At 35.3% G+C, this 20,916-nt stretch overlaps 1 protein-coding gene across 2 annotated transcripts in view; it reads left to right on the top strand.

Moving 5' to 3' along the window:
* The window catches only part of ATAD1 (ATPase family, AAA domain containing 1), a 49,764-nt gene extending 30,725 nt beyond the window's left edge, over positions 1–19,039 (top strand). For both annotated transcript variants that reach the window (XM_023509580.1, XM_003783676.2), the window contains exons 7-10: positions 6,021–6,110; positions 8,589–8,639; positions 14,989–15,122; positions 17,333–19,039. In XM_023509580.1, coding sequence (XP_023365348.1) covers positions 6,021–6,110; positions 8,589–8,639; positions 14,989–15,122; positions 17,333–17,453 — 396 coding nt within the window. In that variant the 3' untranslated portion in view covers positions 17,454–19,039. The remainder of the gene's footprint in view (positions 1–6,020; positions 6,111–8,588; positions 8,640–14,988; positions 15,123–17,332) is intronic.
* The last annotated feature ends 1,877 nt before the right edge of the window (positions 19,040–20,916 follow it).

The following is a 20,916-nucleotide window of genomic DNA, read 5'->3' as shown; positions in this document are numbered from 1 at the left end:
CATGTATTTTAAAAGAAAGTTTTAAAAAAATCATCTGGGTGTCCTAGAACCATTTTTCCTTTTTAAAAATTTTTTATGAATCACTTATATCCTATGGAAAAATAACTGTTATTTTGTTGTTTTAACTTTGATATTTTCTCTTTTGTAATCTGTTTGGCCTTTTAAAAAAACAATATAATGTAAAATCACATCTTTCATCACTTTTTGAAAATTCAGTCATTATCTGTTCAGCTCTTGTTTCTTCTCCATTCTCCATGTTTTATCTCCTCTGTACTGCCTGCTGGGTATATGTAGGTCTTTACTTACATTTCATGTCTTTTAACTTCTCTGTCATATTTTCTGTCTCTTTGTGCTACTTTTGGGTAATTTATTTATTTTTCTTAAAGTTTGATAATTCTAGGTGCAGTCGGAGTTCTTCTACTATCTAACCCTATCATTGAGCTTACTATTTCAGTTATTATATTTTTCCGTGCTAGAAATTCTTCTGGATTGTTTTTCAGGTCTTTAAGGTCAGTTTTGATGGACTCTTGCTGGTTAGTGGTGTTTTCATTTGGATTAGAAAACCAAAACCCTGGCATCAACTGTGTGATGTTGGCCAGATTTTATAATCACTCTGTATCTGTATAGAGGGAGTAATATCTATAAAAAGGGAAGAATAGTACCCAGCTCAAAATTGTTGTGAGGGATTCATGGTTAAAGTGCTTCACTGCCTGGCATACATTTACATTACTCCATAAGGATTTGCTGTGTGGTTTTTGTGGTTCCTTGTCTGTTCCGTTAAATAAGTTTACAAACTAGTTTTATCACTAATGCTTACATATTACTCTTTGTAGATCTGGTTCTGTCTGTTGTGTTGAGTTTATAGTGTGAGTTTTATGATTTTGTAGGAAACTCTTATTTGGCAGAGCTTTGTGTGTAAATATTTTAACGATTCCTGTCTCATTAGGCTCTCTAATCTGTAGGTATCCAGCATACACCCCACTTTCAATAATCTGTACACTACACTTCTAGCCTGTTTACCTCTCTCATACACAGGCTCTACTACTGATTGTAACTATTCCTTTACTGCTTTGCAAAGACTTTTTTTTTTTTAAGACACAGTCTCACTTTGTCACCCTCAGTAGAGTACTGTGGTGTCACAGCTCACAGCAACCTCCAGCTCTTGGGCTTAGGCTCTTCTCTTGCCTCAGCCTCCCAAATAGCTGGGACTACCGTCGCCTGCCATAACACCTGGCTATTTTTTTGTTGCAGTTTGGCCAGGGCCAGGTTTGAACCCACCACCCTCAGTATATGGGGTCAGTGCCCTACTCGCTGAACCACAGATGCCGCCCCAGAGATGTTTTTTTGAGTTTTAAAAAATATTTTATTAGGGCTTAACACTTGTAGCATAGTAGTTATGACGCCAGCCACATACAACAATAAAAAAGTAGCCGGGTGTTGTGGTGGACACCTGTAGTCCCACCTACTTGGGAGGCTGAGGCAAGATAATTGCTCAAGCCCAAGAATTTGAGGTTGCTGTGAGCTGTGATGCAGCAGCACTGTACTGAGAGGGACATAGTGAGACTTTGTCTCAAAAAAAAAACTATTATTCATACCTTTTGTGGCCAAGGGGTTCAAAGGTCCCAAGTTCTTCACATTACTATAAATCTAAAGTCTGAATTATACTGTTCTGAAGAAAATTAAGCTGCATGTCTTCCTTTCATATGACCTTTATGAAAGTATAGTTTTCTTGTGAGGGAAACAACTTTAGCGTAGCACACAACTTAGATAAACGTAGTTGACATTGATGGAAACATTTTCTATTAATTACTTCTCATTAGCAACATATACAAATTGCCAAAAACTATTCCCTGAAGAAATGGTATTTAAAGGGCTTAGGCAATTGGATAGTTAGCCTCTGTAAGAGAAAATAATTTTATACCTTATAAGAGTATAGTGTTCGGTTATTTAAAACAAATGATGTGGAGGCAATTGGATGAAGTGTACTCCAGAGCCACTTCCTCCAGAGCCCCACAGTGTGATTCTGGTATAGCACATGGTACCAGAACCATATTCCTTGTTATACAAATAGCAATTACTGTTTTTATTATGATGAATTTTGACTTGAGGGAGCAAATGAAGGTGCTGCCTTTTTTTTTTTTTATTAAACTTGTATAACTTTAAGTGTGTTGAGGGAGTTAAATTGATATTATTGATTTTGAATAATCATTTCAGACATACTCTACTTTCACATGCACCAGTTAGCTTTTCACTGAATTGTCTTTTCTGATCGTGGACGGAGCCTACCATCCATGTACCTTAGCTAGCTTCCTTGTAAGTATAGTGTGATCACAATGGAGATAAAAATAGAGAATGACCTAATGAAGCCCCTTACTATTACTGGAAACTTTAGTAACTGATGACATTCTTCATTTTAAGAGACTGAGACATAAAAGATGATGATTAAGGGTATTCATTGATAAAGTTGAGCTTTTGAAGCATAGATTTAGATCTGCTTATTTTCAATGTGAAATAATAAAAAATTATCTTTATATTTTGGTTTAAAGAGTTTAAAAAGTTTTAACAAGTAATACCTTACACTGGCTTTGCTATTTAAGTGTTTTTAAAAAAAAAAAAAAATTGGCTTGGCGCCTGTGGCTCAAGTGGCTAAGGCGCCAGCCACATACACCTAAGGTGGCAGGTTCGAATCCAGCCCGGACCTGCCAAACAACAATGACGGCTGCAACCAAAACAAAGCCAGGCACTGTGGCGCGTGCCTGTGGTCCCAGCTACTTGGGAGGCTGAGGCAGGAGACTCGCTTGAGTCCAGAAGTTGGAGGTTACTGTGAGCTGTGATGCCACGGCATTCTACCCAGGGGGATAGCTTGAGGCTCTGTCCCCCCCAAAAAAAAAATTACTATTGCTTTCTACTTTGGGGTTTTTGTTTTTGTTTTTTGAGACAGAATCTCGCCCTCGCTAGAGTGCTGTAGCATCCTAGCTCACAGCAACCTCAAATTCATGGGCTTAAGTGATTTTCTTACCTTAGCCAAGTAGTTGGGATTACAGGCACCTGCTACAACGCCTGGCTATTTTTTTGTTACAGTTGTCATTGTTGTTTAGCTGGCCCAGGCTGGGTTCAAACCCACCAGCCTCAGTGTATGTGGCTGGCACTGTAACTGCTGTGCTCAGGTGCCAAGCCTATTTTGAATTTCATCTTATTTGCACTAAATAGAATTAATATATATGTAAAGATTCTTTGTTATCCAGGCTGAAGTACAGTGGCATGATCACAGCTCACTGTAGCCTCAAACTCCTAGGCACAAGTCATCAGTCCCATATGGCTAGGATTACAGACATGTGCCACCATGCCTCACTAATTTTTGTTATTTTGTGTAGAGGTGACATCTCATTATGTTGCCAAGGTTGGTCTGAAACTCCTGCCTTCCAGAGTTTGGGGCTTACAGGCATGTGGCACCACACCTAGCCCAAATTTCCTTCTTTTTTTTTTTTTTTTTTTTTTTTGAGTCAAACTCTTACTTTTTGTCCTCAGTAGAGTGCTCTCATGTCCTAGCTCACAGCAACCTCAGACTCTTAGGCTCAAGCAATCCTCCTCCCTCAGCCTTCCCAATAGCTACAGGTGCCCACCACACTACCCAACTAGTTTTTCTATTCTTTATAGAGATAGGGTCTTGCTTTTGCTCAGGCTGATCTCAAACTCCTGAGCTTAAGTGATCCACTCACCTCATCTTCATAGAGTGCTAGGATTATAGGCATGAGCCACAGTGCTTGGCCTAAAATTTACTTCTTTATATGAAACTACAAGTAGTTTCAATCACTCTTGCTTTTTCATTGTGAATATCTGTCGTACTTACTCATAGACCATGTTGTACTAGATTTATTTGGATTATTTGATTCTATTTTCTAGAGTTCTGTCTTCCATGGTAGGTTTTTTATTCCATTTTGTTTCGGTTTAAGCTTTTTATTATTTTACCTATAGTTTCTCCTCCAAATGCAGCCCATTTTTCTTTTTTGTTCAAATACTGCTACAACCACAGTGTCTTTTGTGATTATTTAAAACCAAATGTAGTGTGTCTTCAGCAAACTTCTGTGCACTTAATCTCTTTTAACAGTATACTCTACATCAAAACATCCTTATTTATGTGATTCATTATCTTATGCAGTTAATTCATTTGGTCGCTTTTAAGGTTTGTTTTAAATTTGGTAGATCTTTTTATTTTATCAAGTTGCAGGGACCCTGCAAATAAAAATAGGGACAAGCATTAATATTTCGATTTTCAGACCACTTAACCCAAATACAAAATTGTATTATGTTGTAGACCTAGCTTTTCAGATTTATGTTTGTGTTCTATTTTCTTCCTCTAGGTGGCAAACTCTCACAGTTAATTGCAAGTAATTTGGTTCAGAGGCTCCTGAATATCATTAAGTGTGAAGAGTAAGAATAGAATATAGGATTTGGTGGATATTTTATCATGCTCTGTAGTCAAATGTTAGATTATTTCAAAAATCAAAAACTTCTTAGATAAAAGATAATGTTAGAGAAACATTTTTCCATAGACTACAATAAATTTTCATTTTGGATTGATGTGTGCTTTTACTAGATTATACTAAAATATCAACAGTAATGGTAATATTGACATCCTTTGGAAATTAGCTTGTCTTGTGTCTTTCCGTCTTTACTCATGTTGATTTGTAAAGTTGATTTTTTAATCTCTACATCCTTTATGAATAAATGATGTAGACCCAAAAATTGGCAGAGCTACCAGCCTTTTTTTTTTTTTTTTTTTTTTTTTTGAGACAGAGCCTCAAGCTGTCCCCCTGGGTAGAGTGCCGTGGCATCACAGCTCACAGCAACCTCCAACTCCTGGGCTCAAGCGAGTCTCCTGCCTCCGCCTCCCAAGCAGCTGGGACCACAGGCGCCCGCCACAACGCCCGGCTATTTTTTTTTGGTTGCAGCCGTCATTGTTGTTTGGCGGGTCCAGGCTGGGGATTCGAACCCGCCACCTTAGGTGTACGTGGCTGGCGCCTTAGCCGGTTGAGCTATAGGCGCCGAGCCAGCCTTTTTTTTTTTTAAATAATTCTACCCAGCATTTGGTGTTTGCTTTTACTCTGTTGCTTTTACTCTGTTTAAAGTTGGATTGCTTCAGGTTTTATTTAACACTGAGAAGATATCACCTGCAGTGCTGATATTGTTACTAGATTATATGAAATCTTGAGGAAAAAAGCACATGATGTGGACTAAAATTACCAGAATATTCAGACTTAAGGGGAAATGATTGTCTCCATAATATTATCATTATTATTATTTATTTTTTAGAGAAGGGATCTTGCTCTTTGCTCAGGCTGAAGTACAGTGGCGGGATCAGAGCCCATGACTGCAAGCTTCCAGCTCCTAGGCTCCTGAGCAAGCCTTCTGCCTCGGCCCCCTGAGTAGCTGGGACTGCAGGCACACTCCACCACACCCCCTGTGAACTTTTTTTTTCAGTTTTTTGTTAGAGATAGTGTTTTGTTATGTTGCTCAGGCTGTTCTCTAACTCTTGGCCTCAAACTATCCTCCTAGGATTACAGCCATGAGTTGATGCACCTGGTTTCCATAATACTGTTAAAAGACTTGAAAGAAGAATCCCCCCATACTCCTAAACTACATACCCATGCTATAACATAACGACTTTCAGTCATTCAGCATATAGTCATTAAGTAACTATATTTTGCAAAGTATGGTAAGTTTTAAAAATAAATCTATGTAATTCTTCAGTAAAGGTACTTGCAGCTGAGCAGTACATATTTTAGTTACTAGGAATCCAGGGAAATGCATTAGTCTATCTACTTTTGCTATTAGCCAATTTATTTAGGATTAATTTCAATTTGTATTAACAAATATTTGAGTAATACTGCATTAAAATCAGATTTCATATAAAAGATTTAGTTTAAACACCACTTAATTTTCTCTATCTTCTAAATCCTAATAATGACAGCCTTAAAGGAATATTGTTTATAATGCCTTTCATTTCTTTATATATTTAGGTCATAGTAATGGGAGCTACTAATCGTCCTCAGGATCTTGACTCGGCTATAATGAGGAGAATGCCTACAAGATTTCATATCAACCAGCCTGTATGTGGTTTTGATCGATAATATTAAGAGTTAAATGTTCACTTCTTTTTAGGTCTTTATCTGTGGTTTTAGGGATGGAACATTTTATTTTATAAGACTTATTTGTGACAGGCAGTGAAAAAGTGAGGCAGCAAACCCCATAGATTGTCCTTGTCCTTTCTACTCTCCTCTTTGATTTTTTTTCTCAGTTCTACCCTAAGATTAGTGTTATTTGCCTCTCTTAGAAAATCTAAGTTGTAGTTTTGGTTTAGTGTAGAATAAAATCGAAGGAATTGGGTTTAAAGAATTGTCCTATTCCAAAGGCCTGGTATGAAGAATAACTGGAATTTACTGGACTGATTATTGGCACACGTAATCAGTGCTACCCTCTGACAAGATTTCCGATTCTGGTAGCTGAGATATTATACTATAACTTAAGAATGAAAGTGGTAGGTAATATTGAACCAGTCAGTTCTACCTTCTTTCTAGCATTCTTTTTTATTACTTAAGAAGTAACCTCAAGTAGATGATTATAACTTACTGATACTCTATGATATTTGCATAGAGTCCTTAAGTCTCATATTTTGCCTGCCTTTGGATTAAAGGAGAAAGAAAAAATAGGTTTTAATAGTAGAAGATGTGTTCCCTGCAATTAGCATGTTACATGTGCTACCATTAGAGGAACTTAATTATAATTCCATTTATTATCTTTGGCTTAAATCATTTTATCCCATTTATATTCTGTAACTCATCAGATCAGTTTGGGACAGTATACATGATCTCCTAAAGATAGATGATTGTGGCCTCTATAAAATTACTCGGATCATCTATTTGCTATAGCTACAACCACTGGTTCCTCTGAGGCTATTAGCTGCTTATTAGGAAATTTACCTGATAAATCAATGAAGAGATTTTTTTAAACTTAAGGTAGAAGACTATATTTTGTATTACTGATACTTACTGAATATTAACATGTCAGACAGCTGCTAGGCTGTGGTGTTGCAGGGGAGGTAGACTCTAAATAAATAGTGTAAAATGTGCTTTACAAAGGTATGTATAAAAAACTATGAGGTGAACATGAGTAATTGCATCTGAGAAATCAAGGAATTTACAGAATTCATCTGGCTTTTGAAGGATGCTAGGAATTGACAGGCAGATAAGACAAGGAAAGGCTTTCCTGCCGGTGTGAACAAAAGCAAGAAGGGGTAGGAGCACTGTCTACTGGAGAGTTCTAGGGGTAGTTTCCTTAAAGCCCTAAGTAAAATAGATGGAGATGAGTCTGGAAAGGTAGGCTGCTGCCAGGTGTAGATGACCTTTGTGTGCATTGCATAAGAAGTTTAATTTTATTTTGTAAGCAAGACATCAGGACATCTTTTAAAAGAAAATTAATTTACTCAGTGGTTCTGAAGACAAAGATGACTGGTAGAATCTCTGTCAATAATCTAATTGTAGTCCGGTACACAACTAGTAATAATATTTTTGATGTATAGTAGAATTGAATGTAGGATACAACAGTGTGGAAAGTAACTCTTTAAAAGTTGTACATCTAATATACTGTGTGAGTTATCAAAGTATGTTGTTGTACGTTTGAGCAATGTTTTAAATCTGTATAGTGTTAACATAGGAACTGGAACTTTCTGTTCCATTTTTAGTGAATAAACAAACACAATATAGGGCAAGTTTCTTCTTAGATAACTCTGATGTCAAAGTGTATAATTAACCTTACCTCAAAATTCCTCTCCAAGTTGAATGTTTATTAACAAGAAATAGTTATTTGTGATCATTTAACCTACGCCAGACTAACCTTCCTACTTGAATTACAGAAATAGCAGGGTTGGGTTTGGTTTTTCAGGTAATATGATTTCATATTTATTGTAATTAGCATTGTTTTGTTGACAGATGGAGGAATAAGGATAAATTCAGCCATAGTAACTTTAGAAGGCATTTCTATTTACTGTGTATGTATTGGATCCTTGGAAGGAGTTAAGTGTAGTTCGTGTTTTCTGTTGTAATGTGATGCATCCCTGGGGGAAAACTCATACAAACATGGAAACAAATATATCATTAACACCAAATAGAAATTCACTAAATTTACTCATGTTGACGTGGAAGAATGGAGGGATCATTGTTGTCTCTTCTACTTACTGGTAAAAAAAGTTGTCAGTAGTAGTTTTTGTAAGTTTCTTAAAAAGAAAAGTGAAGATTGCAGAGATGTAGAGGACATGGTAGGCATAGATATTCATGTACTTTGCTCAATAAATATTAAGGGCATGTTATTTCCAAGACATTGTGCTGGGCTCTGGGAAGACTGAATAAGAAGATACAGTTCAGTAGGACATCCATAGATCGTTACTCTAGAATCTTAAGTCTAGATGGTGCTTTGACCTCCTCAGAATTTCTGTCATCTCCTATAGTAGTTAGGTAGTTTATAAGGAAGAAATATTAGGAAAACTAGTTGATCTTTTTTTAAACACTAACTGGAAATTATCCTGCTTTTAGGCTTTGAAACAAAGAGAAGCAATCCTGAAACTCATCTTGAAAAATGAAAATGTAAGTAAAAAACTATAATTTTTCCCCATTCCATATATATGGTGTTTATATTCATAAAGTCATTTTAGAGCAGCGATTCTCAACCTGTGGGTCATGACTCCTTTGGGGGGTCTCCTGCATATCAGATATTTACATAATGATTCATAACAGTAGCAAAATCACAGTTATGAAGTAGCAATAAAAATAATTTTATGGTTGGGCGGGGGTCACCACAACATGAAAAACTGTATTAAAGGGTTGCAGCATTAGGAAAGTTGAGAACCACTGTTTTAGAGAGAAATAAAGAAGGAATCTGAAAATATAGCTTTGAAATTGACCTAAATTACAGTAAAACTTGTGCTTACTTATGTAACTCAGTAACTATGATGTATTTGAAATTAAAGATAATTTCCTTAATTTTTTTAAGTGCCATGTGTTCTTGTATCTATGCAGTAAAATAAATGCTATTTGATATTTTTCAGACTTATTCACTGGTTATGTAAGATAGATTTTTTTTTTGAGGCAGAGTCTCACAAACTCTTGGGCTTAAGTGATTTTCTTGCCTTAGCCTCCCGAGTAGCTGGGACTACAGGCGCCCACCACAATACCCAGCTATTTTGTTGTTGTTGTAGTAGTTGTCATTGTTGTTTAGCAGGCCCAGGCCAGGTTCGAGCCCGCCAGCCCCAATGTGGCCAGTGCTGTAACCTCTGAGCCAACACCGGGCTCTGAGCAAACACCAGGCTATTTTTAGAAATGGGTTCTCACTCTTGGTCAGGCTGGTCTCGACCCTTTAAACTCAAGCAATCCACCTGCCTTGGCCTTCCAGAGTGCTAGGATTACAGGCGTCAGCCACCGCGCCCAGCCTCATGCAAGAATATTATTAAAATGAATTTTTCAGAAAAGAAATTGCTAGATCAAATGGTAAGAGTATTTATAATTTCAGTAGCAATTGCCAAATCATCCATGCTAATTTACTTATATAACAAATATTAGAGTGTCTCTTTCCCTAAAGTCATGCCAACAGAATATTAAGAAACTTTGTGCCAAGATGGTAGGTAGAAAATGGTTATTTTGTTGAAGTCTTAATTTGCATTCTTTAGGGATAAAATAAATGTTGTATATTTAAGAGCCATTTGAATTTTTTCTGTGAATTGTATAGTTTCATATTCTTTACCCAATTTTTTATTGCAGTGAGCTATTTCATATAGAGTTGTGGGAACTCTATGTATTATGGAGATTTGCCCTGTGTCTAGTTTGAACATATTTTTTCCCAGTTTGTACTGATTGCATAAGGAGTGGTTTTTCTCTAAAATTGGTAGTTGGATCAAGAGACTGGATGAAAATAAAATCTAAGTTCGTGGAGAAGGGAGACAGGATGGTTCTTTAAGTCTTCCTTTGTATCTTTCAGTGGTATTCTAATGACTTATTTCTTTAAAATCTATCAAAATAACATTTGCTATATGCAAAAGTTTAAAGAATCTAGCAAATTGCAGAGTATAGACCAGTGATTATTAACTAGTTGAGGAGGAGCATCCTAGTCCCCTTTAAGAATGAGATAAAAGCTAGATCACCTTTCCTAAGAAGACTGCATAGGTACTTGAAATGCTGTGTATAATTTGGAGGAAATTGCCAAAATCCTCTGTGTGTTCAAGGTAAGTAACTGGTCCAAGATGAGAAATCAACAAGTTACATTTTATCTTTTAATTGGATATTTGATAACTTCTGCCTTAAAAAAATTATATAGTTGTAGTATTATTTATATAAAACACAGTTAATTGGTAAACCATTAACAAGGATAATAAAAAATTCAGAGAAGAAAATGAAGGGGATGGATAATTAGCAAGTTCTTTTGAATTAGGATAGATACGGTGTGGCTAGAAATTTAACAGATACTTGGAGATAGTTACTGATAATTTGTAGACATCAAGTTAACCAATACAGTTCTTTAATTAAAATGTTCGTGAAGGATTATATTGCATAATTGGAAGTCAGTAACATTTTTGAACCACATGTATGTGGTCTAGCGTAGATACAGATAAAGCAGATGATTTACATGTAGCTGATGAATATGAGTATAAATGATGAAATTAAATGGTCTCATAAGACAGCTACACAGGCTATTAGGTTTTCCCACTTAAACTTAAATTGCTCATTAGTTTAAACTTTTGATTTCAGTATTCTACTTTTTAAAACAGTAGCATCTTTGGCAATTCTTTTAGAATTTTGTCAGGAGTACAGGGAAATTTAGTGTTCTGTGTCTTTCATGAAAACACACAGTAGCTAATCAGTTTTATGGTGCAAAATATAACTGTTCTTTTGGATAATTGCTGGCAAGGGGATGTCTCTTTCCCACTAGCTGATATTTATATGCTGAAGGCATAAAGGGGTAAAATCTGAAAGAACTATATTTAATTTTGTTAAAAGATGCCTCAAATCAGTAGTGCATACATTTAATGTAGTGAGTACCATCGTGCTTATACATCGTTGAGCAGAAAGGGTTTTTTGAAACAGATGAATTACCAGATTTTTATGAGTTTTTTTCTCTGTCAAAAAGATCGAAGCTTTTGAAATGTGTTTCACTCCTTCACAGTACTTTATTGAGAGGTGGTCCTTCCCATGACTTGCTTATTTTAAAAGGATAGTGTAGTGATTTTGGCTTAAAGTTTTAAGTATAAAAAATTTTAGCACTAATAAAATTTATGCCCTATAAAAGTATAATACTTGACTTTAAGGAGGGAGCTTTTTCCTCCTTTATACAAAACTTATCTGAATTTATACATTTTTTTATAATATACCAGGCAGGGATCGTTAACAAACATGGATTTGGAGATAGACGTAAGAATTTCCAGCATTCCGGTTTGACTGTTCCCTGCTATGTGACTTTGGGCAAATACTATTTAGCATCTCTTTACTTCATTTTTCTTACTTGGAAGTTGGATTTTGGGGGAATTTAGATAAAATTATATACATAAAGCACTATGCATATTTTTAGATGTACTGTCAATGGTAGATATAGTAACTAACAGCCCCATATAAATAAATGCTATTCTTTCAAAGTACTTCAGATGTTTGTTAATTTATTCTAGTATTGCCTGAGTTGCCCAATGAAAAGAATTCTCTCTACTTCATGGTTTAACTACCAGCTTAATTAACTGACAGTAAAAAGGGCTACTTCTAGAATGCTTGCTATGTGCCAAGCATTGTAGTGTGCTATGCACTGTTTTACTTAACACTCCGTTTTCTAAGGGGTAAATAATAGACCTGTTGTACATCTGAGGAAACTGCAACCCAGAGAAGTTATGTAATAACTTGCCCAGGGCAACACAAAGAAGTGGTAGAGCCCTTCTCTTAACCGTGAATGTTATCTCTGTTGATTAATCTTGCTTCCCCAGGGACTGGAATCTTCACCTTTTCGTGGTCTTCTTATACTTGACCAGTTCCATACATCTTCATAACTTTATCACTTTCTTATGCACAAGATTGTGAATGGTTAGAAATATAGGCAGTCCCCAATTACAAGCAAGATAGATTCTGTAGGTTGGTTCTTAAGTTGAATTTGTATGTAAGTTGGAACAGCTACATTTACCTATTACCCCTGTAACAGACTCCATTTGTAAGTATAAGTCATTCTTCAGTCAGATGTTATAACTCAGGAACTTGAATGTTTGTAACTTGCAGACTGCCTGTAGAATGGCCCAATGCTGGAGCGGCAGCCAAAAGATAAGGTGGAGATGTTGGTTGTTTAGTTTTTAACATCATCAGAGTATAATTTGGGAAGAAGGTTTTTTAAAGCAGTTTTTATAATTTATAAAATATTCAGACATACAGACAGCCTTATATTTCTCATTAAGATTTAACAAGCAATTTTAACATTATTATATTTGCCTGATATCTTTTTTTTTAAATTAAATACAGCCTCACAGATCACACTAAGCAGCCTCTGCACATGCACACACACAGCTATACCCACACACCTACCCCATCACCGTCATTGGTAATCTGCTTTGTGTCACTTGATGTTAGCCAGAAGGCTGAGAAATGATAACCTGACGTGTATCAGCTCATGAATATGTGTGCACACCTAACACATGTGTAGGTTAGGTTATTTCTGTTCTTTCACTATTGCAAACAACTCAGATTCTTAGATTCTTATGTATGTCTGTCTCCTTGAATATACTTGTACGAAGAGTTCCTCAGACCCAAGCAAGTTAAAACTATGAAGGAAAAAGAGTTAACTATAATCAGACTTAAAGTTTCTGTATCACAAGATAACGTGAACACAGTGAAAACACAAGCCACAGAGAAAACGTTTGTAACTGTATAACCACAGAAGACTAATACCCAAATGATATACCAAATTTCCCATAATGAATTTTTCAATTTTTATATATGTACATTAGATCACAGATGGAATCACTACCCCAAGAACTTTTATGTATCAGTGTATGAGACATAAGTTAAAAATTCCCCAGTATTTTGTGGATTTGTCCACTTCTTTGTGTAATTATTAATTTTTGCTGTATATATTTTGAGGCCATGTTATGAGTATATACACAGGTACAAAATTTTGTATTTTTCTGGTGAGTTATTTATCATTATATAATGATTTCTGTTCCCAGTTATGCATATTGAGTAAAAATCCAGTTTGATTAACTTGAACTGTGTTAGCTTGCTTTTAGTTACTATTGGCTTTGTGTATCTTTTTTTAGTGTTTTACTTTCAACTTGTTTTCTTCTTTCAAACGTAACACAAAGCCTGTTTGTTTCCCCTTCAGCACTGTGTGATTATTATAAACCTCAGATAGCTATGTTTTGGTTTTTCCGTATACGCTGATCTTATCTTTCGCCTGCCTAGTTTAGTCAGTTTGTATTTATGGTGATTACTGATAACTTTGGATTTCTCCTTTATTACTTTAATGTTTTCCAGATAGTATGCTTTTCCTTTGCCTCCCCACCCCACCATATCCCATGCGCATTAGTATTGATCTTGTATTCTTTATTCCCTTTTTCTTTCTTCCTCTATGGTTTGGAAGTTGCACATTGTTTTTCTGCCCTTTAGTGGTGCCCTTAAAATTTTTTGACATACATACAAGTACATATATACATAAAATGTAACCTAGTGCTATCTGTGCCCTCTCTGCAGTGCTATAATCCTAGGACCTCAGAACACCTTGATGTAGAAGTCTTCTCTGTCTTATCTACCATTTTATTATAGTTCCACTTTCTGTCTGTACCCCAAATTAACTGATTATTATTTCTATTTATATACCTAAAACTTACTTGGATTTATCTGTATGTTTATGATTTTCTTTGCATGTTATTGCTTCTTATACCACTCCTACCTTCTGTATGCTATTCTTTATCAAAGAATATACGATTACTCTTTAACCCTCACATTTAGGAATGAGAGCACTGCCACAAGAGATCATAGCTGCACATCTGAAAATAGACCCCATGTTGTCTCACCTCTAAGTCTCCTGTCCCAGTGTAGAGTTGCTGTCCTTACTTCAACACTGGGTCTTCCACAAATACAAACGAGAATTTAGTAACTAATAATGGTGTAGTTTTAGGTCAGTGGAGAAAAGTAAATGTCACTGTGACAAGTGGTTAGCTTTAGAGACCTTTACTGTATTATGTTTAAATCCGGCTCTTAATAGAAAGTGAAAATAATAATACTTACCTGATAGGATTAAATGAAAATAATACATGTAAAGTGCTTAACACACACAGTATATGAGGTTTAAGAATCATTGAATAGATGGAAGTCATAAACAAAATTTTTTCTTGCTCATTTTCTCTTCTTAGTCTACACATAAGTTTAGTATGGTGATTATATTGTCCCAAGTCGGTCATGTGGCTAGGACAATCACTTACTTGGTTTAACTATAAGCTTAGGTTGGGGAGCAAAAAGGTAGGTGTTGAAATTATGTTGAGGTAGTAGAATACCTAAGCCTTATAGTTAAACAAAATGTTAAGTAAAGTTAATTTTTTTGTAATGGACTCTGGCCTTAATGATGTAGGCTCTTCATTAAGTACTACATGAATATGCTGAATATATTATAGAATAGTAAGAGACACCAAAATGTACCCAGTGGTATTTAATGTCTGTTCTTCCCCATCATTCCACAGTATATCTAGTAAGTCTTATTTCCGTTTTGGTCATAATGACAGAAATGAAAATTAGATTTCAAATTTCTAAGCTTTTATGGCTAAGAAAAGGCTCCTAGAAACTGAAAATATTTTTTAATGTTTCTCCTCCCATGTTGTTATAATGTTCTTAACTTTCTTTAACTCGGGATGGGTATTTGGTAGTATCCTTTGCAGTATATTTTGTATTTGTTTTTTGAACATGTTGCATGTTTTATTTTAAGGTGGATAGGCATGTAGACCTGCTAGAAGTTGCCCAGGAAACTGATGGGTTTTCAGGAAGTGACCTGAAAGAAATGTGTCGAGATGCTGCTCTTCTCTGTGTCAGAGAATATGTTAATTCTACATCAGAAGAAAGGTATGTGTATTTTTACTTCATTTCCCATCTTTACCAAAACTTTGTAAAGCAGGGTATTCAATTTCTGCTGCACATTGGAAAAATAAGAGTTTTTTATTGGGCCACACATAAAGCACAAAGACAAAAACTGAAAGCTAGTTAGCCAAAAAAAAAAAAAAGGTTGCATACTTTTTGTAATATCACACACTACAGATAAACAAAAACAGTCAGCATGCGAGCCTCAGGTTAGACACCTCTGTTTTAGAGCTTTTAGGTAGTTTATTTTGCTTTAGAATAGCGACTCTCCCTATGGAATAGAAGGTAGATTTAAATCAGCAAACCCCTGCCTCTCCACCACCATCATGACCAACTTTTTTATTGCCATTTTTCTAAAGGAGAGTTCTGAAAATGTATGGGGAAGGGCTTGTGGATAGGATCTAGAATGAAGGGGGAAGAAGCTGAATTTCTATTTACTATCCACAGAATGCGTCACAGAAAGCTGACAGAAAACTAGGGCCCGTCTCTACTGGGGAAACAGGGTTCTCTAGCTAGATTGCTTTTACATCTTAATTTTCATTTCACGTAGAAATGAATATCTTCAAGAAATTTCACATAAGAAATGTGAGGGGCCATGGAGGGGTGGCTGTTGAAGACTAGACCAGCAGTTCTCAACCTGTGTGTTGTGACCCCTTTGTAACGATGAAAATACATCGTGGCATTAGAACCACTGGACTAGACTTTAATTTGTTAATAAGAATGTATTGGTTGGGCACCTGTAGCTCAGTGGCACCTCATGCTGGCCCCATGCACTGGGGATGGTAGGTTTGAACCTAGCCTGGGCCTGCTTTAAAAAGAAAAAAAAGGAAGGTTTTTACTGAGTAAAGAAACTGTTCATCACTGCAGCAAATTTTACTTGAAATTGGTTTCAAAGTGTGGTGAGCTTAAGAAACCAAATTTTTATACTAGCAAAGATACTAGATTCAACCCTGGTGATCCATGCCATGTCTTTTAAGAAAGTTTCCTAAAAGGCTACCTGCCCTGAACTAGTATTTTGCTGCATTTGTTTTCAAAGTATCAACTTTCTAATGAAGACTTTCTGTGACTCTTAGTAAACCAGTGTACTTTGGAGGGTTGTGTAGAATGAAGGTCTCTTTGTTCCTGTTTCCTTTCCTCAACTCCCTGAAATTTTCGTTCCCAATAACTCAGACTTGCCTCTGGTATTCATGTGTTGCCACAGCAAGCTTCACCAAAACCTTTTTCTTTATTTTAATGGAAAGCATACATGAAAGCTACCCTGTCAGCCAGGAGCTCTGTGTGCACAGGTTCTGACCCATCTGTAGTGCTCCTGTGGAGAGGTTCACTCTGTTCACTTCCTGCCCCATTAGTCCAGTTACTTCAGCAAATTGAGAATCCTTTTGACCTCTGGAGGCAAGAGTCTACCTTCTAAAGGTTTTTATTTTTGTATATTTAAGATTAAGAGGAAAAGTAACAAATCTATAAATAAATTTTGCTTTAGTAAGTTATGTTAATAATGAAAGACCTGTTTTTCTACTGCTTCAAAGCCCTAAACACTCTATTTCAATCCGAGAAATCTGGTAGACTTGGGTTATCATAACTTTTTCCTTGAATCTGTTAAGTGCACATAAATTACAAAGGAGCCATAATATGCTGGACTTTGTTTTTCTCATTATTGAAGTGGGAAGGATTTAGAGGTTTTTATTAACAGTAAAGAATTATACTTTGAATTTGTAAAAAGCAAAACATACACAAAAGTATATACCTAGGGATGCTAATTTTTAATTCCAGTTTTCCTGGGAATAATCCTTTTGGTTTCTTGGTTGGAATTATGTTCTCATTTGGATAAACTAACCCTCCTTTATGTAATATTTTCACCTTATGGTAATATTCTGTACCTTAACATTCTTAGAGTATGAAGTCTTTGATTCTAGCCAGCCATTTAGCTACCTACCTCCTAACAGTCAGTGCTTTTTAATAATCTCTTGTGACTTGTAGGTGTGTAGATAATTCCTGGAAGAATTTATATGAAGCTGCTAATTGTGGTTGTCTTTGGGGTCTTGAATAGTGAAGAGACTTCATTGTTATACTCCTTTGTACAGTTGAAAACTAATTTATGTTTTTACCTCACACACCTATTTTAATGTTGGAAAAATTTTCTGAGGGGGTGTATTCTAAAATTATTTGAATATATGGTGATTTTGTTTGCATTTTAGCCATGATGAAGATGAAATTCGGCCTGTGCAACAGCAGGACCTGCATCGGGCAATTGAAAAGATGAAGAAATCAAAGGATGCAGCATTTCAGAATGTTTTAACACATGTTTGTTTAGATTAAGAGTAAAGATCATTTGTACAGTTCAGTGATCTAGTTTGGTGAGCCCTCATACCAGTTAGTGGGAGCAGAGTGGAAGGAGTGCTCTTTTAAGCCACAAGGGAGTTCAATGTTTATGGTTTTATACTCTGAATTCTAAGTTATTGAGATATAGCTGTTATATAAATGGTATTACTACTTGTCAAAAATCATGAGGAGGAACAGTTTGATCCAGCCTGAGCGTGGGTGCTCATGTTTGACCTCTTTAGCCATATGTTGTTACAGCCTTATAGAATCTAAGCTGGTCTTAAAGTTATACCTGATTCATTGGGTCATTAGTACAAAGTGGGATGTGGTTAGGTGCTGGTTCTTACACAAATGAGTGTGTGTTTGTGTGTGTGTGTGTGTTAAATGTATATATTCACACATTTTATATGGACATTCTGTAGATATGTTTGAATACAGAAACTTTTTTTTTATCCTAACTACTGAATCCAAAGTACCAAATAGTATATATAGCAAAACGTAAGATTTAAGGTTGTGTCAAAGGTACAGTGATTCAGACACTTCCCAGTTTTCGTTTATGTTTGCCTTTTTAAGTTGAACGTTTCTCAGTCTGCAGTTGATTAGTTGGCTCTGCCATACCTGAATATATACATGGGCTCCATTCTTATGGCTGTCAGGATAGTCGTATAAAAACACTTGTGCAGTGATCAGCATTGAATGGTTAGGTAGTCATGTTATGAACACTGATTTCACCACTTTCTGCAAGCACATTGAGTAGAGATTTTTAAAAATTTTAAATTTATTTACATGAAAGGCAGATTGAAAGCTTTTCAAAAGAATAGGGTTGAAAAACCTCAGTATCCTTCAATATATGTATGTGACTATCTTTTCTTCACTTAATGTAACAAATAGTTCTGTTGTAACCATGTTTTTTGTAACATTATTTTAAAGTTGTATGTTCTTTAATTATGGTCTAAAATAGTTTGGTCACCAAAAATGAAATGATATTTTAAAACAAGTAGCAATTACTAAATGTGCTAAAATACTTATTTTGTAACTAATTTTTTTTTAAGTTTTCTTAGTATGTTATACATTTAACACAGGTTAAGTACAAATATACACATCAAGATCCCATGTTGTATCTGTAGTTATTTGATGTGAACTACATATGAAGTTTTGTTGTTCAAAATTCTGCTAAACAGAATTCTGTTGTAGCCATCTAAATACACAGCATGAGGGAAATGGCACAGCACAATCTGGAAATGCCTTCTGAATCATCAGAAAGATTAAATTATGCTTCATGTTTCTGTTTTTATTGTATTTCTTTGAAAACTCTCTATCTTTAGTCATGAGTTGTTAATTTAATTTCTCTGATAATGTCTCTTACCAGAATCTACTAGATAGTTTATTCTTCAATTGTACTTTGAATGGTGGGATAGAAGTTTCCAGAGATTCCTTTGGATAATAAAAAGCAAATTATGAAAGATTGTGAAGCTGATGGAAAAATTGAACACAAAATACCAAAAATAAAAAAACGCCACCCATTTTTAATAACTACATTATACTACAATTTTATAAATGTATAATAAAGGGGTCCCTCTTTATTGATTTATCTCCACTTAATCTTTGGTGTTTTTCAGTTATTTTAAATTTTCTGGAGTTTTTTTGGTTATAAAACTTGTGTTTGGACTGTTTTTATTTTGCTGTGGAGCTCTCACAATTTTATAGCATTTATTCCAGTAACTAATCATTCTATTTTAGTGTAAATTTCAGTGATCATTTAATTTTAATATGGTAGCATATTGATCGAAAATAAGGGGTGATCTATCCCCCCCACATCTTCTTTGTTTTTGGCTTCTCTTATGTTTAAAATATCCAATAGCAGTCGTTATTAACTGTGTCATGGTTTTAATCATCAGGTGAACTTAAGTCACTAATATCAGCAACCATGACTCTTCTAGGCATATTAAGGCCATAACATAATTGGGGGAGAATTTCTCTTCCTATGATTTTAAAGAACTTTTAGTGTTTGTAATAATTATCCTTCTGTTTTAGACATATGCACATATGTAGTTGGATTCTAGGTTCTAAGAGCCTTTATTTTGGGTAATACTTATGTGTACTGGATCTAGAATCACATTGCCTTAATCCAGGTTCCCCATCAATGAACTGCAAGTCCTTGGACAAATTACCTTATTTCTTTGCACCTTAGTTTCTCATCTATAAAATGGGGCAGCAGTGGCACCTACCTTAAAGTGTCGAATAATGAGGTAATGCATGTAAGGTACAGTGGCTGGCACAGAGTTAATGCTCAGTGTTAGCTATCACATTGTTAAGGTCATTACTGTTACACAGTGAGCTACATATCCTGTTGACCAGACTCGATTTTTTATGTATTCTTCATGCTTAAACCAGTTCTGTAATTCCTATGCCCATATATGCCTATACTCCAGGGATTAGGGTCAAAGAGATCACCTGTGTGATGTTTCTCTAAAAGCCTTATTTCTGGAACACTTCTGATAAGTCAGATGTCTCAAGCTATTACTAGACCTTTTTTTTTTTTTAAGAGTTTAGAAACTCAATATTTGAGTCCATTTAGTATCTCCTTTCCTATTTCTCTCTTTTCCATCTTACCCAACCCCTTACCTGCAAGTAGAATCAGAATTTGTGTTTTCAGAGCTGTACTGGGGTAATCTACATGGACTATAATAACCAAACCTTATTTAGTAACTATGACTTACAGATATAGTACTAAATGAGGATATTGCAAGCTTTGAGTGTTCTTGTGTAAAAATGGCAGGAGCAGCATCTCAGTAAGAATTTTTTTACTGGAATTGTGTTTTGTGGACAAATGTTACAGCTTTCTTCTGGTTAAAGAAAATAAATTGGATGGTGTATTTTTTATAATTTTCTTTTTAGCATTTCTTAAATCAGAATACTAAAGAGGATTCTGGTTTACTGAGCATGTATACTACATGATCAAAACTCCAGCACCAACAGGATACCTCAAATAATACCATACAGCAATTCCTTCTAGAGGCGACAGTAATCTTTACAGGGCCTTCAGTATTTAATTAGATTTAGTCATCAAAGATAGTGTTTCCTAATCTTTTCAAAAGCTAGAGCCCTCTCTTTACGTGTATAGGAAAAGTTACTGCCCAAGTCATCATGTTTGTGAAATCATATTAAGGAGAACTTAAATCTTATTACATATGGTCTCCTAATCAACTTCATTAAATACGATTGGTGTATATAACACAGATGCCATATGGAAATGAATCAAACATAAATCATTTAATAAAACAGAAAATATCCTAGTTGCACTGGTATTATACCAATGTATATTAATGGCCCATAAGGATCTCATTACTAAAACACCGAAGTGAGAGTTTTATTTTGTAATTGTCTAATATTTACAGTTGTAAATACGCTGGAGAACACTTTCAGATATTAGCTTTTATGCTTTTTTTTTTTTTTTTTT

This window comes from Otolemur garnettii, unplaced genomic scaffold (genome assembly GCF_000181295.1).
Source record: "Otolemur garnettii isolate 467f Iridium unplaced genomic scaffold, OtoGar3 scaffold00008, whole genome shotgun sequence".
Classification (NCBI taxonomy): Eukaryota; Metazoa; Chordata; class Mammalia; order Primates; family Galagidae; genus Otolemur; species Otolemur garnettii.
This window is presented reverse-complemented; position numbering and strand designations above follow the sequence as displayed.